At 41.3% G+C, this 26017-nt stretch overlaps 1 protein-coding gene across 1 annotated transcript in view; it reads right to left on the bottom strand.

The window, feature by feature from the left end:
• Nucleotides 1-26017, bottom strand: part of PRDM15 (PR/SET domain 15) — an 852733-nt gene that overhangs the window by 235014 nt on the left and 591702 nt on the right. Inside the window, exon 20 of the mRNA XM_044071950.1 lies at nucleotides 21305-21388. Coding sequence (XP_043927885.1) covers nucleotides 21305-21388 — 84 coding nt within the window. The remainder of the gene's footprint in view (nucleotides 1-21304; nucleotides 21389-26017) is intronic.

The following is a 26017-nucleotide window of genomic DNA, read 5'->3' as shown; positions in this document are numbered from 1 at the left end:
AGAGGGCTTCCAAGGCCACCTCTCACAATATGCACACAAGAAGGGTAGAACTGGTGTGACAGCAGTACAACTACCAAGATTAATGCTAGTGCTTTCAGAGAAGCGTACATTGAGATGAGCTAACAGTTTTATACAATTAGCCTGGCCACTGAAAACTACTATTCACAATGGAGGACCCAAGTCTCTAAGGCACAGTCTAAGAAGACCACATGTACAACCCAGTAGTCCTTCTGATGGTCTTCCAAGGCAGAGAAAAAATGGAAAGCTGGTCAATCAAAGGTAATCCTAGACTAAAATCTGAGCTGCAGCAGTTGTGAAAGGGAGCTACCCTCATGAGTGATGCGACCAGTTTACCAGGGGATGGAAACACTGCTTGTTGCATGAAAACCTTCCGTATTAAATGAGGGGGTATCTTTCTCCTACAAAGATTGACTGGCTGGAAAGAAATAGCAAAGGATAACAAAAGCATGCCAGACCTTTGCAACAGTCACAGCCTATTTCATCTTGTTCATGTCAATTAGGTCCTGGGGGCATTCCCAAGGAGACCCCCCCCCCTGAGCAGAATGAAGCATCAAAAATGGCCTGCCTGCCTGAGCTTGTCCTTGAAAAAGAAGGACCTTAGACACACCATGTTGAAGCAAAAGGCTATAATTAAGCCTTCTGCCTGAGCTACAGTGCCAGCACAAAGGTCCTGTTGAAGGCATTCTTCATTCCTAAAGCTGAGGGAAAAGTTCACTGTCCCTATATGTGTCAAAGCTAAAGGCTTGATGTTCCTCTCAATTCTCTTCCAGGTATGGTGAGAGAGGGATAACGTCCCACAACCCTAGCTCCCAAATGTCAGACCCATAATGAAGATATATATGTCGAATGAAAGATGGATGAATGATGGAGAGCAGGTAAAAGGGACACATGTCCTCAGGAAAGAGGTAAATGGAGGCAGCAATAGGACAGCAGGGACTGCAGCAGGGCTTAGCAGTGGTATCATCCTGTATTCCTTATTTTTTCCCCCACTCCTGTGAGAACAGTTCTCATCAGAAGTCAAACATCTGATGAACTCACAATGTCTAACACTGGTATGTGATGATCCATGGGAGCTTCCTAAATAGTGGCCCTTGGGAGGAAGCCTAGCCAAAAGACTTCCTGGCCTCATGTTTAACTACTGAGTATGTGCAGGGGAACCCAAAGGACTGATTCATATAAGCAAGCGAGGGGACAGTGTGTTCTAGATGTGTAGGTATTAGCAGGCATTGGACATTCTAAGATGTATCACTCCAAAGTTGTTTGCTTGCTGGGGGTGATTGTGCAACTGCAACTAACCTCTCATTACTGGCTAGTGATCCACACCAGTAGCTGAGAAGGAACTGCTGAAACACAATACAGTAAACTCTCAGTTAATCAGAACTCATGCAATGAGTACTCTGAAGCAACTGGCAAAAAAAAAAAAAATCGAAGAACTACAGTACAATTTTCATGTGTTGCACTTTCCATTTTCCTCCTGTAGAAACATACCTTACGTTTTTACAGTTTTAAAAAGGAAGACAGGAATAAATTCCTTCTCTCCCCAGCTTGAGAACAAGTCAAACAAAACAAATAGTATAAGGTACAGTATTAGTCAGGCCTGTTTTTAATAGTAACTTTCAAGCAACCAGAAAAGTAACTACCATAAATGTAGATGTTCGAGTGCTCATACAGCTGCAGTCATTACAGATGGGTTATGCCGACTGAGGACCCGCCTGATGACAGGATAAGCACAAGTAAAACCAGCTGCAAAACACGAACTCAAAAGAGAAAACTTGCAGAGAAAACCAGTTTAATAAAAAGCAGAGCTTTCGGGCGTAACCCTTCTTCAATACTAATACATTCAAACACTAAACTCCAGAAGCTTAAATACAGGTCTAAAATCACATGACCAGCAGCCAAATGAAATCATGTGACAGAAAACAAATTAAAAATTAAAGACATATACATATAAATATATTAAAAGATGTGTAGATACACAGTATAAAATATTTACTTTACAATATTACGTAGCTTAACTAACACAGGTTTTAAACTGACAGTGCTGTTTAAACCAGGATGAGTGTCAGCAGCTAATCTCAATATCCATTCAAATTCTTTGAGCTCAAGCGGTTGTTGACATCACCACCTCTTTCATTTGGACATAGAGCATCAATCACTCTAAACTTAAATGTATGTGTTTCACCACAAGTTTTAATATGTTTACATAGTGCATTATTGTCACAATTTCTCCTAATTTCAGAATTATGGTCTATAACACGTTCCTTAAGCTTACGTATTGTTTTTCCCACGTAAAATGAACTGCATGAGATGCAGGTAGCCAAATAAACCACAAAAGTGGTGTTACAAGTAGCTGTAATTTTAAAATTAAATACTTGTCCATTGGCAGGATGAGTGAAGATATCACTACCATTCCCTAAGATGTAAGCACAGGCAACACAGTTAAAACATGGAAAAGTACCAGTTTTAGCAGCCAATTGTGTATAACAGGGTCTATAAAATCTTTATAACAGAGTAAACTTTTAATCGTCCTCATATTTTTATATGTAAAATGTGGCTTGGTGCCCAATATAGTTTTAGTTCATCCAATGCCATCAGAATGGGCCAGTTCCTGTTAATAATTTGTCTAATTGAACTTGACCTACCATTAAAAGTTGTGACGTACCTTATTTCATGTTGAGTAATGGTGTTATTACACTGACTATCTGTGAGGCTTGACCTATCTTCCAAAAAAGTTGGTATAAGTGATGTCTGCCTAGCTTCCATTACATCAGATTTAAGCTTGGATAATAAATTCATATCATATCCAGTAGAAAAAAAGTCCTCTACCATACTATCAAGTTGTGAAACAAATGTAGTATTATCAGTAGTTAGTCTACTTGCTCTAATAAATTGAGATTTTGCTACACCTTTAAAGACATGTGGCGTGTGCATACTACTGTGATGCGTATATCTTCCATTACTAACATCCTTTCTATAAATACTAGTGTTTAATATGCCATCATTCAATTGCAGTTTGACATCTAAAAAACATATACTGCTGTCAGACACATCCATTTTAAATTTCAAAAAATTAGTACTAGAATTTAAATAATCAATGAAAATATTCAAATCATCCAAAGTACCATTCCATATTAGTAGACAATCGTCTACAAATCGCTGATAGAAACTAATGTTACTAAGAAATAGATTTTGTGCATTAAACAAATAATTGCATTCCCATTGGTAAAGCACTAAATTAGCGTAAGTATTTGCTACGGATGTGCCCATAGCTACGCCTGTTAACTGAAGAAATAAGGTATTATTAAACATAAACACATTGTTCCTCAGAACTACATCCATAAGGCAACAGATATTGCTAATGAGCCTATGGTCAGGACTAGGTTGAGAAGACAGAAATTCTCTAAGTAGTTCTATTCCCACATCATTGGGGATAACTGTGAAAAGGGACATGATATCAAGCGTCACTAAATAATATTTCTTGGTATTTAAATCAGTTTTACATTATTATACCATACCCGTAGCTTTGACAATAAATCACAAGTATCCTTTAGAATAGAACTACATTTAGGTAAATAAACTTCTAATTGCCTATGCAAATAAACTGATATGGGTTCAGTAACCCAACCACCTCCAGAGACAATCGGTCTCATGGGTGGATTTTCCAGGGATTTATGAATCTTAGGGATCCCATATAAATGTGGAATCAGAGGACAAGGTACTGTAAAATAGTTAAAAAGATCAATATCTATGTCATTATTAAGCTGCAGCTCATACACAACCATGTTCACATAACTTATACAATTTTTTACATCAGTTCTAGTGATAACTTTAAAGGCAGTATCATCATTTAAAAGCAGAGAAACAGCTGAAAAATAATTATCACAATTCATTAAGACAGCCTTGCCACCTTTATCAGCTTGTTTTATAATAATGTCAGTTAGTGTTCCTGTACTAAAGGCTTTTCATGACATTTGCGAGTTTCAGATTAGAGAACTCTATTTAAAACCTGTTAAAAACAAGGCATATAATTTAAGCTTCTCTGAGTATAAAGCCTTAAAAAGTTTACAACAGTGTAATGACATTATTATAAAACAAGCTGATAAAGGTGGCAAGGCTGTCTTAATGAATGTAGTTCTATTCTAAAGGATACTTGTGATTTATTGTCAAAGCTACGGGTATGGTATAATAATGTAAAAACTGATTTAAATACCAAGAAATATTATTTAGTGACGCTTGATATCATGTCCCTTTTCACAGTTATCCCCAATGATGTGGGAATAGAACTACTTAGAGAATTTTTGTCTTCTCAACCTAGTCCTGACCATAGGCTCATTAGCAATATCTGTTGCCTTATGGATGTAGTTCTGAGGAACAATGTGTTTATGTTTAATAATACCTTATTTCTTCAGTTAACAGGCGTAGCTATGGGCACATCCGTAGCAAATACTTGCGCTAATTTAGTGCTTTACCAATGGGAATGCAATTATTTGTTTAATGCACAAAATCTATTTCTTAGTAACATTAGTTTCTATCAGCGATTTGTAGACGATTGTCTACTAATATGGAATGGTACTTTGGATGATTTGAATATTTTCATTGATTATTTAAATTCTAGTACTAATTTTTGAAATTTAAAATGGATGTGTCTGACAGCAGTATATGTTTTTTAGATGTCAAACTGCAATTGAATGATGGCATATTAAACACTAGTATTTATAGAAAGGATGTTAGTAATGGAAGATATACGCATCACAGTAGTATGCACGCGCCACATGTCTTTAAAGGTGTAGCAAAATCTCAATTTATTAGAGCAAGTAGACTAACTACTGATAATACTACATTTGTTTCACAACTTGATAGTATGGTAGAGGACTTTTTTTCTACTGGATATGATATGAATTTATTATCCAAGCTTAAATCTGATGTAATGGAAGCTAGGCAGACATCACTTATACCAACTTTTTTGGAAGATAGGTCAAGCCTCACAGATAGTCAGTGTAATAACACCATTACTCAACATGAAATAAGGTACGCACAACTTTTAATGGTAGGTCAAGTTCAATTAGACAAATTATTAACAGGAACTGGCCCATTCTGATGGCATTGGATGAACTAAAAACTATATTGGGCACCAAGCCACATTTTACATATAAAAATATGAGGACGATTAAAAGTTTACTCTGTTATAAAGATTTTTATAGACCCTGTTATACACAATTGGCTGCTAAAACTGGTACTTTTCCATGTTTTAACTGTGTTGCCTGTGCTTACATCTGAGGAATGGTAGTGATATCTTCACTCATCCTGCCAATGGACAAGTATTTAATTTTAAAATTACAGCTACTTGTAACACCACTTTTGTGGTTTATTTGGCTACCTGCATCTCATGCAGTTAATTTTACGTGGGAAAAACAATACGTAAGCTTAAGGAACGTGTTATAGACCATAATTCTGAAATTAGGAGAAATTGTGACAATAATGCACTATGTAAACATATTAAAACTTGTGGTGAAACACATACATTTAAGTTTAGAGTGATTGATGCTCTATGTCCAAATGAAAGAGGTGGTGATGTCAACAACCCTTGAGCTCAAAGAATTTGAATGGATATTGAGATTAGCTGCTGACACTCATCCTGGTTTAAACAGCACTGTCAGTTTAAAACCTGTGTTAGTTAAGCTACGTAATATTGTAAAGTAAATATTGTATACTGTGTATCTACACATCTTTTAATATATTTATATGTATATGTCTTTAATTTTTAATTTGTTTTCTGTCACATGATTTCATTTGGCTGCTGGTCATGTGATTTTAGACCTGTATTTAAGCTTCTGGAGTTTAGTGTTTGAATGTATTAGTATTGAAGAAGGGTTACGCCTGAAAGCTCTGATTTTCTGATGACAGGATAACCCATCTGTAATGACTGCAGCTGTATGCACGATGAACATCTACAGTTATCTGACATCTTCCAATCCGCATGGGTGCCGGTTAACTGAGAGTTTACTGTATAACTGATTATCTGGGTGGGAGGTTGGTATAATGGTTAAGGTGTTTACCTTACAGACCACAAGGTGCAGAGTTTTATTCTTACATGGGGTAACTAGCTAGGCTTAAAATGACCCACAAGGGCAGTTAGTCTAGTACTAATCTATGAACCTATAAATCTGTTTATGATTCTATCACCTTCTCGTTCTGCTCCAGTGGCATCTTTAGACTGCAAGAGGAACCCTCCTGACAGCCTCTGTGTTATACATTTTCAACTACTGAAATTTCTGTAAAGCTGATGTAGGTCTCATGCTTCTCTTCTCTCTTCTTCCCCTGCGGAAGGCTGGGTTGAAGTACTCCCACTTACGACATTGCTTAATGTTGTGCTCCTCTTCCAAGCACTAGAAATAATGTTGGTGACTGTCCTGTCTGTGATCTGGCAAATGGAGGAAAACCTGGATAGTCTTAGCTTTTTTAGGCAGTGAAGGTAGAAATATTTCCCTGACTGATGTTACACTCTATGTTTGAACTATGTGAACTGGGGTGAAGAACAAAAACAGAGGAGTAGAGAAGCTAGACATACATTCCAAGACCAGAACTAATCTATACTGTTTGCTGGCAGGAGGACTGTACAAGACTCTGAGCACAGACAAAAGGAACAGGGAAAATTTGTTGAATTTGGGCTAGAAGAAAAAGAAGTTTCCCAACAGTCACTCAGTACATAGGCTTACGAAATCAGACCTTGCTACATTCTCTCCCACTGTTTAGCTCACCAAAAGTATAGCAGAATACAGAAGCTCAATGTAAACCCATTTAAAGGATAAAATATCAACTGTACTGTGGAAATCCAAAACAGATACATAAAAAAGACAGGGTGAGTAAAAGTTATTGTCATACACTGAAACATTTGAATTTAATCTGTTCTCTCAGAAAGTGAACTGTTACATATTGGCAAATCAACATGATTGAAACTCCCCTGCATAGCCAGCCTTTGGCATAGGCCAAGTAGGTGGCTGCCCAGGGCACCGCTCTAGCAGGGGGGCTTTTCCAGTATTCATTTATTTTTTTGCAGTAAAGAAATGGTTTCTTTAAAATATGTTGAATTAATACAGGAAAAACTGAAGAATAAGGCAAACTGTGAGAAAAAGAAAGAAAAAAGTAATCTGGATGGTGTAGGTAGACCAAGATGGGGGCACCAGGTGGTGGTGGTGGGGTGCTGTGGAGCCCTTTTGCCTTGGGCACCAGTTGACCAAAGGCCATCCCTGCTCCCTTGCATATCCAGGAAACAAGTAATAAAAAAAAGTTATGTCTCACCATAACGTTCCATCTATGTTGTTGATCTTCGTTCGTTTATTACTGATGGGTTATCGGTTCCATCCTCGGAACCGAGCCGGCCAATATCAAGCTCATGTCATCCAAAAACTCGCAAGCCAAGGTCCTACCCAGAATGCTCTACTCCCTGTTACCTCAGATCGAGTTTGCAAGTTGATAGATAAAAGTAGAGGCTACGTCTGGTCAAAACAGACCTACAAGCTTCCATCTTTAAACTTGTACTACAATGGATAAACCCAAACTACTCGTCTAGGTGGAAAACTCTACATACAACTTTTTTCTTAAATGAAAATAAAACATTAAAAAATATAGACTTGAGGAATCATAACAACATATTTTGGCACTTATTAAGTAGCAATCTACAAAACAATACAACAAAACCTACCAATTTAAAATACTTAAATAACATATATAATCTATTTAGAAATTTCTTAAAAACAAATTCTGATATAAAACTATGGTTTGAACTTTTGATACATTTTAATACAACAAAGAATTTTAAAGAAAAAATTCAAGAAAAAATGTATTAAATGGGAAACTAATAATTTTATTTGTTGGTTCCAATGCTTAAACAATTCAAGCACATTAAACATCCAACAAGTAATAGATGAATTTAAAATACTTGATAAAGATAGAGAAGATCTCCAAAAAGTATTGCATCACGCAAAAAGTTTGTGGGAGGTTATTAATAATTCAAGTTTTAATTCTAAGCCAAAACTCATAAATTATATACAAGAAATAATTTATGACAAGCATAACAAGTTAATTTCTATATCTAAAATATATAAAATATTAATAGTGTATAAAACCAAAATAACTCAAAACACATGGAATACTATAACAAAAGATCTGACTACGAACCTATCTCCTGAAAGTAAAAATGATCTTCTGCAATCAGTTAAATTAACCTCTAACTTCCAGATATGGGAAATCTTCACATGGAAATTTTTGCATAGAGCTTTTTATACCCCAAACAAAATTGCTAAATTTAATCCTAATCAGAAAGCTACTTGTTGGAGATGTACTCTAAATTGTGAAGCAGATTGGTTACATATATTTTACGATTGTATTAAAAAGTTCTGGGATGACATTAATAAATTTCTTCAAGCCATTTATAATGATACATTTGTTTTAACAAAATCATTCATTTTTTTGAATGTTGATGCCTTAATAACTGTTAATAAAAGAGATCAACTTCTTTTATGGACTATTCTGGCTGTGGCCAGAAAATGTATAAGAAGAAGAAGATGGAAATCCACAATCTCTCCAAGTTATGAACACTTCATTTCTCTTTTAAGGGAATCTGCACTAAAAGAAATAAAAGTTAAAGAAGAAAGAATTTTTCCCAGACGTTGGATTAACAACCCTTGGAATAGAGTCTTGATACTCATAGACACACTACAAAAAGACACAACTTTCTCTTCATGAATTTAAAGGGGACATGGAATAATGTGAACTTAAAGGAATATATAATTATAAATGTCATATGTGTTTTTTTTTTCTCTCTGTTTCCTTTCATTGGACCATTTGTAAATATTGTACATATTGTTATGATTATTAACTACTTCTGTTAACTTGATCTGTAATTAATAGTGACTGTATCACAATTTACTCATAAACATAAAAAAAAAATAAAAATCTGTTGAGTAAAAAAAAAAACAGACCTACAAGAGAGGAGTACACAAGATCAACAAAGAACCTCCGATGGGGGACTGAGGGTGTGAAGTAATAAATGAACGAAGATCAACAACGTAGATGGAAAGTTATGGTAAGACATAACTTCTTTATCTAATGATGTTAATCTTCGTTCATTCCTTACTGATGGGACAGAGTCCCCAGCTACTTATTCCTGGGTGCCCTCATGGAAGGACATTCCTGAACACCATGGAGCCAAATGAAGCTCTACCTCTGGAGGCCAAGTCCAATTTGTAATGAAGAATAAAGGTATGAGGTTTGGACCAAGTTGCAGCTCAGCAAATATCATTGAGGGAAGCCTTAGCATGGAAAGCTGCTGAAGTTGCCACAGATCTTGTAAAATGTGCTTTGACTCTATGAGGCAAGGTGAGATTGTTTTTGTTGTAGATAAAGGTAATACAATTTCTCAACCATGAAGCCAATGTAACTTTTGAAACAGGATGACCCCGTCTAGGTCCAGAAAAAGCCAGAAATAGTTTGTCTGATTTACGGGTAGATTTAGTTCTGTCCAGATAAAATCGTATTTGCCTATGAACATCCAAGGAGTGCAGGCAATACTCTCCCTTGTTAGAATGGTTAGGCAAGAACACCGGAAGGTCAATAGACTGGTTGATAGATCGCTTTGATACCACTTTTGGTAAAAAGTCAGAATTGGTTTTCAGTGATGCCCTATCCTTATGGAAGATAAGATAGGAGGTTTAATGCATAAGGCCTGAAGTTCTGATAATCGCCTGGCCGATGTGATTGCAATCAGAAACAAAGTTTTCCAAGAGAGATATCTTACATCACAAGAAGACTCAAGTTCCAAGGGTGGAGCTGTTAAAGCTTGCAGAACCAAAGCCAAATCCCAAGGTTGTACGGGTTCTCTAAAGGGAGGTTTTAGGTAGATAACCCCTTTCAAGAAAGTCTTACAGAGTCTGCGTTACATAAGTGAAGAATCTTGAAAACACAATATGAAAATTTGAGATGGCAGCTAAATGTACACAGATAGTAGAAGCAGACACCCCAGAGTGGAAAAGATGTGATAAGTAATCCAATACCACCAAGACCGGGGCTGACAAGGGGTCTATTTGCTTATCTGCTGCCCATAGAGAGAATCTCTTCCATTTGTTAAGATAGATTAGTCTGGTGGATGATTTATGAGATGCAATAAGAATATTGTGCACAGGGGATGAAAGGTTTTCATGCCTGGCAGTCATAGGAAGTGGAGGAACCAAGCTGTCAGTTTCAGGGTTGTTAGATTGGGGTGAATCAGACCCTGCGGATGGGAGATCAATGTTGGGGCTGGATTGAGGATCCACGGTTGATCCAGCAGGTGAGGCCAGAGGATGGGAAACCAGACTTGTCGAGGCCAATATGGAGCAATGAGGATTACTTTGCTCTTCAACTGTCGTGCTTTCTTTAGAAATTGGGAGATGAGGGGAGAGGAGGATAGGCATAAAGAAGACCCGAGGGCCAAGCGTGGACTAGAGAGTCCCTTGGTGACTTGGATCAGGGCAAAGTAGTTGCTGCACTTGTAGTTGGTTGGGGAGGCAAATAGGTCACAGCAAGGCTGGCCCCAGCGGTTGAAGATTTTCGACGCTATCAGAGGATTGCGGGACCACACATGAGGCTGCAGAATGTACCTGCTCACTTTGTCTGCTATCACATTGGAACTCCCGGGAATGTGCATTGCAATCAGAAAGTGGTCATGAGCTATCGCCCACTGCCATATTCTCACGGCCTCCCGGCATAATGGGTAAAATCTGGTGCCTCCTTGTTTGTTGATGTACCACACCACTGACATGTTGTCTGATTGGATCGCAATAGTCCCTGATGGAAGGATGGAGTGAAATGCTTGCAATGCTAGAAGCACTGCCCTCAGTTCCAGGACACTGATATGCAAAAGGGCCTCTGTCTCCGACCAGGTGCCTTGGACCAAGTTTCCCTGACATAGCCCCCCTACCCCATCAGGGAGGCATCCATGGTCACTGTGGCTATCAGTAAATGGGGGCTGAAAGGGCGAGACCATTGTAGGGGATTTCGACATGTCCACCAGAGTAAATCATGCTTGCATCTCTGAGTTACACTTATTTGAAAAGACAAAGGATGTTGTAGAGGATACCACTGAGTGAGAAGTAGCCACTGAAGAAGTCTCATGTGGAATCTGGCTAGAGGAACAATGGTAATCAAAGCTGCCATTGATCCCAATAGCTGAAGTACAGATCAAGCTGGGGATATGTGGTGACAGAGTAACATTTGAACTTGTCTTATTCTCTGAAGTCTGTGTTCTGGAAGGGATGCTGTGCAATCTCTAGCATCCAACAGTACCCCTATAAATTCCAAAGACTGAGTTGAGGTTGTGTTGGATTTCTCCCAGTTTATACGGATTCCTAGGCTTTGAGCTGTTAAGAGAGTATACTGTAGGGCTTTCTCCTGTAGACACTTGGTGGGGGCGGTAAGGATCCAGTCGTCCAGATATGGAAATGCCTGGAATCCTTGAAGTCGCAAGTGAGCGATAATCACTGTCATGCATTTTGTGAACACTATGGGGCTGTACAGAGACCAAACAGCAGGGCTCGAAAAGTACATTTGTGTACACTTACCATAAATGTAGATGTTCGAGTGTATTCTCTGTTGCAGTCATCACATTTGGGCTATCTGCCTGCAGGTAGCCCTCAGCCAGCCTGAATACCAGAATCTTGGGATTTCTGCGTCAGATGCTGTCACTTCTTCCATGACATCAGGTCATCATGGGTATAAAACATACAGCTGACATCATTACATCAGTTTTTCTTGTCCCAGATGTCAGGTGCCCCCAAAAAGGAAAGCAATTACATGGTATGAAACACCCCCAGCTAAAAGCAAATACATATGATATAAGAGGGGCCAAACAAAGAGGCTAAGTAGAAGTAAAGAGAAGTCAGGGGGCTGGAGGGAGGGTAACCAGGACTGCAATAGTGAAAACACTCGAACACCTACATTTATGGTAAGTGTACATAACTGTACTATGTTCTTCGTGTTTCACTGTTGCAGTCATCACATTTGGGTTGATTCCCAAAGCTAAGGTAGAGAGGAGGTAGTTAAGAAGCATTAGGGCTGGCAATCAGGCCCTGTAAGACTGCTGTGGAAAATCCAGCTCTGGATTTAGAGAAGATAGGTAGGAGGTAGTGCTTGGTGAAAGTGTGTACAGAGCTCCAGGTTGCAGCTTCCGGGATGGACCTAGTAGGGACTCCCCTGAGAAATGCTGTAGAGATTGATGTAGCCCTAGTGGAATGTGTTCTGATCCCCTGTGGGGTAGGTTTCCCATGGTGTTTGTAGCAGAAATGGATACAGTGTGCTATCCATTTAGAAATGGTTTGCTTTGAAATGGCCTTGCCCTCTGCCCCTGCAGCAAAGCTGACTAACAGTTGGGTCTGATTTTCTGAAAGACTTAGTCCTTTCCAGATAGAACCTGAGCTGCCTGTGCATGTCCAGGGAGTGCAGGATCCTTTCCCCTTTATTCTGAGGATTAGGGAAAAAAAGTATTGGTTTAAAGCTACACTAGATACCACCTTGGGCATAAATGATGGGTTGGTCCTAAGGGAATCCCTGTTAGCATGAAAGATAATGAAGGGTTCCACAGCTATAAGGGCCTGCAATTCAGACACTCTTCTAGCTGAAGTGATGGCTAGAAGTAAAGCCATCTTCCATGAGAGGAATTTTAGCTCTGCTGTGGCAGCAGGTTCAAAGGCCAGAAGCGTGAGCTTTTCCAATACAAAGTTAAGGTCCCAGTTAGGAGTGGGAGCTCTCCTGGGGGGGGTCTTATATTTTTGGCTCCCCTCAGGAACTGTTTGACCAGAGTATGCGAGAAAAGTGTTGGCTCAGTATTATAATGAGCTGAGATGGCAGAGGCGTGAATCTTAATTGAAGAGAAAGAAAGACCTTTGTGGAGCATTTCTGTTAAGTAATCTAGTATATGAGGTAAGTGGGGCACAGTTGTGTCCATTCCCTGAGACTGGCTCCAGGAGCAATATCTTTTCCACTTTTCTGAATAGGATTTTCTAGTACTAGGCCTCCTTGCCTCAAGAATGACATCCAGCACCTGCTTACTGAGATTTGCTGGTGGAGAAGTCAGTGGATGAGCCAGGCTGCTAGGTTCAGGGTCTGTAGCTGAAGGTGCATAATCTGGCCTGCCTGCTTGGACAGCAGTGAAGGAGTGTAAGGCAGGTACCATGGTGGCAGCACTGTCAGACTGTGCAAAGAGGATACCAGTGCTGGCATGGCCAGTCTGGTGCAATCACAATTGTCCTTGGCTTGTCCTGTTTGATCTTTAGTAGCACCTTCAATAGGATGGGAAAAGGTAGAAAGGCATAGACTGAGAGGTTTACCCAGGTGAAAGACAGGGCATCCACTTTAAAGCTTGGCTGTGGGGAGTTCTAGTGCAATATTTGCTCAATTGATAGTTCTGAGAGGAAGCAAAAAGGTCCATCTCTAGTGTCCCCCACCTGTTCCTCAAAAGCTTGAATATTTTGGGTTCCAGTTTCCACTCGTGTGGGTCCATGAGATTTCTGCTTAAGTCGTCTGCCAGTGAATTTAGTTTGCCTGGCAGGAACTGAGCTTGCAGGTGCACTTGGCTGTTCAAGGCTGGTGTTCCACAGAGACATGGCTAATCTGCAGAGTGGGTAGGAATCACCCCCCCCCCCCGCTTATTTATGTACCACATAACTGTGGTGTTGTCTGTCTTTACTAATAGTTGTCCTGGAAGAATAAGGCCTTTGAAAGCTGTCAGAGCATTCTGTACAGCTACCATTTATTTTTGATTGATATGCAGGTGCATCTGCTTTGGGTTCCATTTGCCCTGAATGCACTGCCCTGCCATGTGAGCCCCCCATGCATAGTCTGATGCATCTGTTGTTAGTGTTTGGGCGGCAGGGGGTAGAGTGAAAGAGAGTCCCTTGTTGAGGTTGCAGGCCTATGCCCACCAAAGGAACTCTGTCCTTAGACAAGGAATGATAGGAATCATTGTTTCCAGGTCTTGAGAATGTTGACACCACAGACTTTTTAGGTACCATTGAAGTTTCCTCATATGCAGTCTTCCATATGGAATTAATAGAATGCAAGAGGTCATAAACTCAGGGCTTGCAGTATTTTTCTTGCAGATAGCCGGGTTTTGGTGGCCAGTAGACTGAAGTAATTTGTCAAATAAATTTGTTTCTCTAGAGTGAGGAATGCCATCTGGGAAGTCATGTTCAAGCTTGCTCCCAGGAATACAATCTGTTTGCTGGGTACCAGCTGTGATTTCTTTTCGTTGATGGTGTACCCCAGTGAAGTTAGAAATCTCTTTACAAAAGCCAGGTGCTGTAGTAGCAAGTCCTGACTGTCCTCCTGAATTAGGCAATCGTCTAAGTATGGGTAAATTTGAATTCTTCTCTGCCTGCAATATGCAATGGCTGGAGCTAGGCACTTTGTGAATACCCTGGGCGCAGTAGATAAGCCAAAGGGAAGTGCAGAGAACTGATAGTGCATGGAGTCTGCTCTGAAATGCAGATATTTCCTGCAGGATTCCGTTATGAGGATGTGCAGATAAGCTTCTTTTAAGTCTAGGGCTGCTAGCCAGGAGTCCTTGGCTAGCAAAGGAAGCAGCTGCTGGAGAGTTAGCATTTTGAATTTTGGAACCACCAGAAAGGTGTTGAGAATAGACAGATCCAGGATAGGATGCCAAGAGTTTTCTTTTCTGGGAACCAGAAACAATCTGTAATAAAGGCCTTGTCCCCTTTCTTCTGCTGGGACAGGTTGAATAGCCTTGATACTGAGGAGAGAAAGTACTTGCTTTTGAGCCTCTGCCCACTGGTTTGGGGGGAGGTCTGGCCATCCACTTAGGGTTGGAAGTGAGTGGAAGTGGAATCTGTATCCCTGGGAAACAATGTTTAAGACCCATCAGTCTTGAGTAATACATTTCCAGTTTTTGGCATGCAGGGAAAGTTTCCCTCCTAAAGGTGAAAGTACTAGGGCATGGCTTGGAAGAGTTGAAGATAAGTCATTGTGCCATTTTACTACAGGCTGGTGGCTTACTACACCTTGTTTTGGACTTGGGAACACTCCACTGGTTAGATCTGTGTATAACCTGAGACTGAATTCTTGGTGGTCTGCTGCCCCTAGGGTTGGACTGAAGGCCTGGATGGGACTGGAAAGGACCAGTTTTCCAAAGGCCAATGCCTACTGAATCTAGGTGGCTGTACTTGTAAGAAATCTTTAACAGTTTGCATAGATTTAGCTTCTTCCTCCATCCTTTTGAGGACTTCTTCTGCTTTATTGCCAAATAGATGCTCTTCGTTTAATGGTGCATCTAGTAATTTTGCTTTGACATGATCTGGCAAGTGTTTTCCATAAGCCAATCATGCCTTCTAAGAACAGAGCTCTCACTGCAAGATGCTTCTAAGGCATCAAACCCACATTGCAAAGTATGTTTACTATCTTGGTTAGCAGAATGCATTAACTCTTGCAAACCTTTGTGTTCTGCACAGTCAGGAATCAACATCATTTTCTGCTTAATTAGTTCCATAACATGCTGATACTTTAACATATGAAACTGGCAATTCAAGGCCCTAATTGCCAGAGTAGCAGAGGTGTATACCTTCTTACCCCATCTGTCTAAAGCCCTAGAATCCCTGTCCAAAGGGGTAGGATTTTTGGCAGTTGTAGCCTTGCCATTAGGTCCCTGGGAAATGGTCTCTGGATCCGCAGAAGGATTCTTAAAAAAGGAATTTGTGGGAGTCAGGTACTCTGTAGTACCTATCAGGCTTCCTGGGAGCTGGAGGCAAAGTATCAGGGGTAAGGCTGGATTCCAAGAATACATCATCTATAATTTCCAGAACAGGAGGGATAGCTAGAGGCCTGTGCTATGGCAAGTCTAAAAATTCCCCTTAGTCTCTTCTTGGACTGAGAGTAGTCCTGGCTCTCCCAGCAGAAATGCTCTCTACAGGTATGCAGGGTTTCACCAAAAGAAAAATCTTCTGGCGGGGAAGCAGAGGGAAGCAGAGGGAATGGTTTCCTCTGCATCAGAATCCTCATAGGTAGAATAAGGGTATGTCTTGATAATCAGAGGGATCAGAGTACTCAGAATCCTGATCAAAAGAATCAGAAGGAAAATCAGTTCTAGGTCTCTTTGAGAGGGAAGGCTGGTTTCCCCTAATTAAGGTAATGAGGTCTTCAGCCATTCTAAGCATTTGTTTTTGTGGCTTGTGGGCCTGAGAATGCGCTTTGGTCGTCGGTTTCCTAGGTGTAGTGCGGACTTTAGACCTGAGAAATTCAGTATTTTTGGTTTGAAACGAAGTAGTCAGTTTAATATGAAGATTGGGAGGTCAGAATACACCCTAAGAAGCCGGTGCCTGCACAGCGGCTCCGGACCTATCCAAGGTAGAGATATCCACAGATTTTATAGTCAAAAAAGCATCTCGTGGCATACTGGACTCCGAATAGGTCTCAGTAGAGGCCTGCAAATTTGTAGAAGCAGGTATCAGAGGCTGCGAAAGCACCTCTCGGAGTACCGGCGGACTGGTGACTACCTTAGCGGTAGCTTCAGCAGTTTTAAACCTACGCAGTCTGTCTCTGTCTTTATCCTTACACTTTTTTGGAAAATCGGTAGTCGGATGGCAAAATGAAGCCATTTCAGAGTACGGAGATCGACAGCAAAAGAATTTAGCTACAACAATTGCCTAACAATGAATAGTACGGGTGCTGAACAAGGCACAAAACCAACAGCGAGGGATGGCGTGGTCTGGTGAGACACAATAAGAATGAAAATCTCTGTGAGTTATTTGCTTTCCGCAGGCAATACAATTATTAATTTTTTCTGACATCGATTACAGCAAGAAAAAAGGATCCTCAACGGGGTACTTATCTTTTAGAAGACTTCAGGTCTGAAACTCGAAAACGAAAATTTCAGGAATCGACCGGCACTTGCGAACTGCTTCTGCTTTCGACACCGCACGGCAAGAAAGACTGACGTAATGACATCGGCTGCATGTTTTATACCTCTGATGACCTGACATCATGGAAGAAGCCACAGCATCCGACATAGAAATCCCAAGACTCTGGTATTCAGGCAAGCTGAGGGCTACCTGCAGACAGGTAACCCAAATGTGATGACTGCAACAGTGAAACACGAAGAACATCTGGTAGTGACTGGCTCCTATATGGAAGCGGAGGTATCTTCTTGAGCATTTGTCCATTTTTATGTGGTAATATGCATATTGAAGATCTACAGAGCACATCCAATTTCCTTCTTCCGGAAGAGGAAGGACAGACTGAACAGTGACCATCTGGAATTTCTCCGTCTTTACAAATTTGTTTATTGTGATCCAAAATTGGTCTCCAGTCCCCTGTCTTTTTTGGCACTAAAAAGAACCTTGAGTAAAATCCGGATCCTATTTGGTCTGGGGGGACCGTCTAGATTACTCTTTGTAGCAGCTTTTTGATTTCATGTGCTGCTGTTTCCCTTTGACTGGGTGGAACGTCGGGTAACACTCTTCATGATACTGGGCAAAGATGGAAGGGGATGTGATAGCCTTTGGATATAATCCACTGTCCCCAAGAGTCGGCTGTTATCTTTTGCCAGGCAGCTGGATACAAGAAGAAATGACCCCGACCGCTTCCAGAGGTGAGCAGTCGGACAATGCCTCAGGAGCGCTAATAGGGTTTGGCCAGAGAAAGAATCTCTGGAACCCAGGTTTCACAGACCTCCTCTGCCCCAAAGGGGCATCTTCCATTGCAGTTTCCATCTCTGCCTCTAGGGGAAAACTCGGCAAGTGCATCCCGGAAAGAACCCTGTGATTTTTGGGTCTATATTAGATAAACGAAAGTTTATCTTACCGAACAGTGACATTATCGAAAATCCCAGAACTCGAAACTGCAATTGTGGGGGGCTGCACCCCCCCCCACTAAATATATATTCCAACTCCGAGATTGCACTACAGTGAGGATAGAGCAAATATTCCCATTTTCACTGTACTGCAATCTCACAATTCCGGTTTCGGGTTCCAGGATTTTCTCTTATGTTAGTGTTCGGTAAGATAAACTTTCGTTTATCTAATATAGACCCGTGATTTCTTGTGCCAGATCTTTCTGCTCCTCTGATTTCTGGAATAGAATAACTGAGGAGTGGAGTGTCTGACACCAATGGCAGACAAGATCTTGCTATCTTGTTTGCACCATGCCAGCGTATCCTTGACTTTAGGGCCAAACAAAGAAGTGGCCTCTATGGGGGCAATCCTGAAGGAAACCTTAAAGGAGTCACAAAGGTGCATCCAAGCATGTCGTCTGGTGACTATACCTGAGCCTGCTGCTTTAGCTGCCCCTTCCATTGCGTGAGAAATAAGACGCATGGAAGAGTTGGAAATGGACTCTAGGGTGGCTAAGAAGCCACATTATCATGGACTTCGTCAGAAACAACTCCTGGCAAGGTTTCAGAGAGCTGGTTGGATTCCTCAGAGGAAAGATTAGAAGGCTTCCAGTCAACCCTCTGTCTAAGGATCTCGAGGATGTCACCAAAGGACACCTCATTAGAGGGTGACCATGGGGACCCTTCCCCGTCATCAAAATCCAAATCTTCAGTCAATGACTCATCAGTGGAGTCCATGTGCTTCCTCCTGCATGATGCTTTGTGGGGAGCTTCTTCAGTGGGAGGTTCTGGGGAAGACTGCAAAGAGGGGTTCTCCTGAGGAAGAGAGACCTGAGGCTCTTGTGCCCGGTGTCTGGGAGTTGAATCTTGTGGTAGTTGCGGCACAGAGGGGGGGAGAGGACTCTGACATTTGAGCTTTGCCAGCAGAAGCAAGTGCCCTCTCCATGGTCTGGAAGGCTGGCCCGCCCAAGGAGGAATGGGAGCCCAGAACCGAGCACGACAACCGATGAGCCCACCCCCAGACCAGGAGTCTCAGGAGAACCGTGAACAGTAAGAGAGAGACAGCATCCCTGGAAGGTGCATAGAAAGAAAATCGGCATGGAGCCAGGAATGCCCTCCCCAATGGCACTGCCACTGGCCTGAGAACAGCCCAATGCCCAATGCACCAAAGGCCACAAGGACGACTCTGGTTCCAAAGTGAGATTCACTATTGGAGTTGGAGGGAGGGAAGCTGCTGTCGGAGTAATAGGCTTTGAAACTTGAGGGGAAGTCAAAGGAGGAGCATATGTCAGTGTTTGAGGCAAAATACGCTCAACTGAATGGGAGAACGTGGACGTCGACGGTTGAAAGAGACCTCTGGCCACAAGCAACTGGTCAACAAGCCGTAACACATCCTGCTTAGAGAGACTCTTGGTTGACCTCATGGAGAAGGCTGATGGCAATTATAGTCTTTCTAGGAAAGGACTATACTGACTGCTTGCAAAAGGATCCAGTGAAGGGGAATATTTGGTCCTTGCTAATTCAATAGGTGCAGAGCTCAGAGCCGAGGAAATCTGCACCAAAGAAAATGGTGTGGAAAAGGCCTGCCCCGAAGATGTCAGCACCATAGTAGTTGAAGATGTCTGCACCATAAAGCCAAAGGTCTGCCCCGAAGGGTATGGTGCCATAGTGAAAATTATCTGCACCGGCAAAAAGGACGGTGCCGAGAAGGACTGCACCGAAGTACATGTCAGTGCCGAAAAATTCTGTGCCATGGAGTACAGAAAAGTCATACTTGGAGCCGAAACTGACTGTACCAACGGTGCCAAAGGGAACTGAAACTGTATTGACGGTGCTGTAAGGGGTTGTGACAGAACTTTCGGAACCGTAGTCGATATTGCTAAAGGAGACATGGCTGTAGTCAGGATCATTTGGGGTGGTGCCGAGACTGGAGCAGACAGGGTCACAGGTGGCAGCACTGGAGTAGTAATCAATTTCACCTTCTTGTGAGTCGACTCCCTACCATCTCCAGAGGAAAAAGAAGGGAGTGACTTTGATGAAGAAGAGGAAGAACGCCTCTTGCGGGGGTTAACAGGAGGGGGTGAGCCCTCCAACCCAGAAATAGCCTCAGAGAAAGGAGACTTGAGGAGACCTTTCAAAATTAACTTATTCTTCCTCTCGTTGAGAGTCCTGGTAGAGAAGTTTTTACAAATCTCACACGGAGGATCTACAGTCAAGTGGGAGACATTTAGACAATAGACACATAAGTCATGGGCATCGGAAAGTGGTAACTTATGGCTGCAATCTTTGCACTGCTTGAAACCAATGGAACTTTTCTTATCCGACATAGCTGGTGTGGAGAAGAAGAACAGTGGCAAAAGGAAGAATAACGGTTACCCAAGAAAAGGGTAAAAGGAGAAAAGGAAGGATTACTAATAATGGTAATGTAGAATTACAAGGTAAGTAAAGAGGGAAAAGACTAGAGGGAGAGAGTCTAAAGTGTGCGACAGGGTAGGAAAATATTAGAATAAACTTTTGGGAAAAAAATTTAGAGTAATAATATATAAACTGTCAAAAAATTAGACACTTAGTTGAGAGAGTGGCTTGACATGGCTGTTCAGCAACGTGGCAAATGAGATCTGAGGTCACAGGGAGCAGAGCATTCTGGGTAGGACCTTGGGTTGAGAGTTTTGGGCTGACGCAAGCTTGATATTGGCCAGCTTGGTTCTGAGGACGGAACCGATAACCCATCAGTAATGAATGAACGAAGATTAACATTAGATCATGGGTTTCTTCAGAGGTAGACAGTCAGTCCCAGCTGACATCAACCTCTTGTGGAGGTGAGGACTGGTGCAGCACTGATGGCCACTGTACATGTCTCCCACAGGATGTCACTAGGCAGGCATAGGAATAGGGCTTAATGGACAAAAAAACTGCACCACTCCCAGATGCCGGCTTTAATGATGGACACTCACAGTCAAAACTCATCTCACTGATGAAAAAAAACGGACAAAAACAAAACGGGACCTTTGGCTCGAAGTGGACTGATGACCGGCAGGCAGAAGGAGCAAAAGGTTAACAAAATATTGTGCATTTCAGTTTTAAGTGGGCCCAAATGGAGACAGCATATCTGGTTAAGAAAATAAATAGGAAGACAAACTATATAAACAAACATATACAGTCAGTTCTGAAAATGTTTAGTCTTATCAGGCAGTACACTTATTGAAACTTAAATTGTTAAAATCAAAGCTGGTACAAAAGGACAAAATGCACCTTGGCATAACTGTACATCATTTGTGTTAGTGCCATTCCTAAGTAAAGAGCTGAAAAGAATGCATATATGCCACTCACTCCCTGACATAGCTGTTTTTCCAGTTTGAATTCTAGCACCTCTTTCAGTAATTATTCTTTTTCTAAATGCAAAAGTCTTACCTGTGTGAATCAGTTTATGAGTCTCCATTGTGTTCTTCTCACTAAAAGTCTTCCCACAGAGCTCACACATGAAGTCCTTGATGCCTAAAAGTAGTAAAAAAAAAAAAAAAAAAAAAGTAAAAAAAATGATAATGCTCCTGAGATGGAGTCAACACAAGTCTTTTCAAGAAATATTTGCAGTCCCAAGTTCAGCTTACATAGCATAAACTTCACTGCTGACATCCAAATTTCTTTCTTAACTTGCATTCCCTTCCTCTGCAATGACCATTATCAATTTATTCCTCGTTCCCAACAAATTTAGACAATTCTGTACAGGAATAGTTTATGTAATACTCTTGAAGAGCAGTACCAGGAGACTGAACATAACATGTACTGATGAGAACCAGCATCCCAAGCAGAGCCAACATAAAATGTCTGTCGACCAGACTCCATCGCTGTGAGTAGATACTGAATATATGCTACGGCAGAAATGAACACATGAAAAAAGATGAAGCGCGCTGTAGAAAACTGTGGAACAATCCATAGTCTGACTGAAAATGAAAGAACTGAAGATGGCATGGGCTGCCCCCTTCTTACACAGGGAACACAGGAATGTGCAGATATCCCTAGGAAGGAGGACTTAGCCCAGTCTGGGGTAGGAGGTGGATCTGTGGAAGCCTGCAGAACAGTTCTTAGATGTCATGACTGCGACACTGATCAGCAAGAACATCATTGTTCTGGCAATGCAAATGGTAGCAATGACATTTCAAATGCATCAGTCAATGACAAGCAAATGCAAATAGGGTGGTATCTAGTTGGACATTACAATGGCATATGTCCCTATTTGCTATACTGCTGTAACAGGATTAAAATATCAACTAGAACAGACAGAAATATATTATTAGAAGAAATTTGGATTTTTTGACAGAAGTGGTAAGCACACTGCTAAAACAATGCTTTTGTGGCCTCTAACACAATTTAACAGTAAATCTGATGTACTTCAACAGTTCCTAGTGTAGTTCCAACTTGTAATAATTTTGCAATACCGTGGTGGGAGTACATGGCAAATTACATTTCTGAGCATTTTTGGATTTTACTTCTCTATGGACAGGATGACTGGATGAGATGAATAATTCTGTTACATGTGACAATAACAGTCATACTGGTATTGAGATTAAGGCGCATGTTAGCCAAGTACAAACTGCTCTTCTGGATAATTTAAATCTGGATGACATCAGAAAAGAAGCTTGATCAGAAAGATGACAAAAAAATACCCATTACTGAGAACTCAATTTTCAGCCATCATACTTTACAAGAAATATTCCAAAAACACAATTTTGAAGAGAAAAAGAAGTTATGTTTACAAGAAAAAAGTCACAGAAGTCAAAGCAAATGATATGCAGGTGAGATTTGCAGATAGTGGCCATTCATAAGTTCATAGTATATAGGTTCATAGGTAAATACTAGACTAGCTGTCCCTGTGGGCCATTTTAAGCCAAGACATGTTACTTTTATCTGTGAGCCAAACACCTTAACCATTATACCAACCCTCAAACTGAATTTTGTCTGACTACTTACATTACACAAGTCAAACCACAAAGGGATATACTACCAAAACAAGGCTTGCACTCAGAACTTTTAGATGGTAAGAGCAGCACATTAACCATTTTGTTAAAAAACCTCATCAAATCCTGGAAAAATATATTTCAGAGGTAAGGAAGGGAATAAGTTAAATATAAAAGAGTTAGAATACAGATGTCCTAAACAACAGATGATGCAACACATTACATTCATAAATAACCATATTTCACAACTAAATGTAATGAGAGATTGTATCCATAAACAATGAAATATTAAGCATATTAATTATACATTAAAATAATTATTGTGACCATGTGATAGCATGAACTTTTGTAAGGGAAGACAATAGGGGTAAATTTGGCACAATAATCATAATAAATTATGGAATGCTGAGAACAGACTAAGTTGTATTTTATATGTGGCCATACTACTCAACTGTCCAGATTTTGATTCATATTTTTGGTCTGGTCCTCATAAAATTTGTGGTTTTCTGGCAAATCATTGAGGATCGAAGTTACTAAATAATGGACTATGAGTTTCAGACTTCATATCCTTCAGCAAATGCATGCCACTGCACATCCTGCTATTCTGACAACTATCTAACTTCTTAAGAACAATATTTGAAATGTATCCATGATTTTGGGCCTTTCTCCCCCCCACACCTTCCACACACACACACACACACACACACACACACACACATTCATTATTTTTTGGCTTTGTCCACATTTCATTTTGCTTATAGGTTGATGCAGCCACTGTAATTCATGTACGCACACAGAATCAGGAGTTTTTCTTCTATCAAGTCAGAACACAATATTCAGTAAAGTAGTTTATCGCCTTTCACTAGATATGGCAATGTTTGTGAGAAAAATAAATATGGCATTAAAAAGAAAAACTAGAGAACAATGATAATCAAAATAGAAGTATTAATACCTCATTTAATCACCAAGTAGTAAAGTACAGTTGTGTACATTTACCATAAATGTAGATGTTCGAGTGTTCTCACTGCTGCAGTCCTAACCATTGGGTTATCCATGCTGTGGTAGGCCTCAGTCGGTCCGAATACCAGAGTCAAGGTTTTGTGCGTCATCTGCTGTCGCTTGCTGGGTGATGTCAGGTCGTCCGAGCCATAAAGGAGAGCAGGCAACGCCATTACCTCAGTTTTTCTTGCCTTAACGAACCAAAGAAGACCAATTTTAATAATTAGTAGTAGCAGTCCTGGGGTCAGAGACCCCCATAGAAATATGTCTCTCTCTAAGTGCAGCCGATATAAGGGGAAGGAGAGAGGGAAAGCATGACTGCAGCAGTGAGAACACTGTAACATCTACATTTATGGTAAGTGTACTCAACTGTGCTATGTTCTTTGTGTCTCAGTGCTGCAGTTCTAACCATTGGGAAGATTCTCAAAGCTGAGGAGAAGGGTGGAAGGTTGATAGAAACTTAAGATTGGGTGAGCATGCCCTGCAGAACTGCAGAGGCAAATCCAGCCCTAGCTTTTGAGAATAGATTCAGATGGTAATGTTTGATGAGGGTGTGGACTGAAGTCCATGTGGCAGCTTCCAGGATGTCCTTGGTGGGTACCTCTCTAAGGAATGCTGTGGAAGTAGAGGTTGCCCTAGTAGAATGGGTTCTGATGTTCCTAGGAAGTGGTTTTCCAAGCAAGGTGTAGCAAAATTGGATGCAGTGTACTATCCATTTGGAAATGGTCTGCTTGGATATTGGTTTCCCCTGTGCCCCTGTTTTAAAGCTGACCAAGAGGTGGTCAGTTTTCCTGAATCTCTTTGTACGATCCAGATAAAAATCTGAGTTGCCTGTGCACATCCAAAGAATGCAGTATCCTTTCCCCCTTGTCCTGAGGGTTAGGGAAGAAGGTGGGCAGGTGGATGGCCTGGTTGAGGGTAACATCCAAAACCACTTTTGGCATGAAGGAGGGATTGGTTCTCGGGGAGACCCTGTCTGCATGGAAAATGATAAAAGGCTCAATGGCCATTAAAGCTTGAAGCTCTGACACTCTCCTGGCTGAAGTAATAGCCAGGAGAAAGGCAGTCTTCCAAGAGAGGTACTTTAATTCTGAGGATGCTGCAGGCTTGAATGGAGGCAGAGTAAGCTTTTCTAAAACATAGATCAGGTCCCAGGCTGGGGTGGGCTGTCTTCTGGGAGGCCTGATATTAGAGGCTCCTCTAAGGAGCTGTTTGATAAGAGGGTGGGAGAACAATGGCTGTTCTGTATCAAAGTGTGCCAACATGGCAGAGGCATGGATCTTTATGGAGGAGAAGGAGAGATCCTTATTAAGAAGCTCAGCAAGATAATCTAGAATAAGAGGAATGGAGGGCAGATGTATGTCTGCCCCCTTGGACTGGCTCCAGGAGCAAAATATTTTCCATTTTCCAGCGTAAGATTTTCTGGTGCTGGGCCTTCTGGCTTCTGTGATGATGTCAAGGACTTGCCTGCTTAGCATAGATTCCTTATTGGTTATGGTAGAATAAGCCATGCTGAGAGCTTGACAGTCTGAAGGTCTGGGTGCAGCATTGCCCCCCCCCAGGAAAGCAGGTGAGGTGTCAGAGGTAGCTGCCAGGGGGGCTGGTAAGATAGGCTGCGCAGCAGTGGGTACCAATGCTGTCTGAGCTAATCTGGGCCAGTAAGTACTGCTCTTGTTTTTTCTTCCCTTATCTTGCTTAATACGTTTGGAATGAGAGGAAGAGGTGGGACTGCATATACAAAGAGGGTATTCCAAAGGAAAGTCAGAACATCGACCTTCCAGGCCAGGTGATGGTACTCCGTGGTGCAGAATTTTTGTACTTGGTGATTTAAATGAGAGATAAAGAGGTCCACCTGGGGGTTCCCCATGTGTGGGTAATTTGCAGAAAAATGTCTCTGTGTATTTGCCAATCGTGTGGGTCCAGCAGGTTTCTGCTTAGGTGATCTGCTAGGGTGTTGTTGATGCCCGGTAGGTATTGGGCTATAAGATGTAGTCCCATGGATGAGGCTGCTAGCCACAAGTTCATGGCAAGTCTGCACAAGGGGTAAGACTGAGTCCCTCCCTGTTTGTTGATGTACCACATGACTGTGGTGTTGTCTATTGTTATGAGAACCACCCCTGGTTTGAGGCAGAGTTTGAAGGATGCCAGAGAATTTTGCACTGCTATCATT

The sequence above is a fragment of the Protopterus annectens genome, chromosome 5.part0, assembly GCF_019279795.1.
Source record: "Protopterus annectens isolate FY-2018-M chromosome 5.part0, PAN1.0, whole genome shotgun sequence".
NCBI lineage: Eukaryota > Metazoa > Chordata > Ceratodontiformes > Protopteridae > Protopterus > Protopterus annectens.
This window is presented reverse-complemented; position numbering and strand designations above follow the sequence as displayed.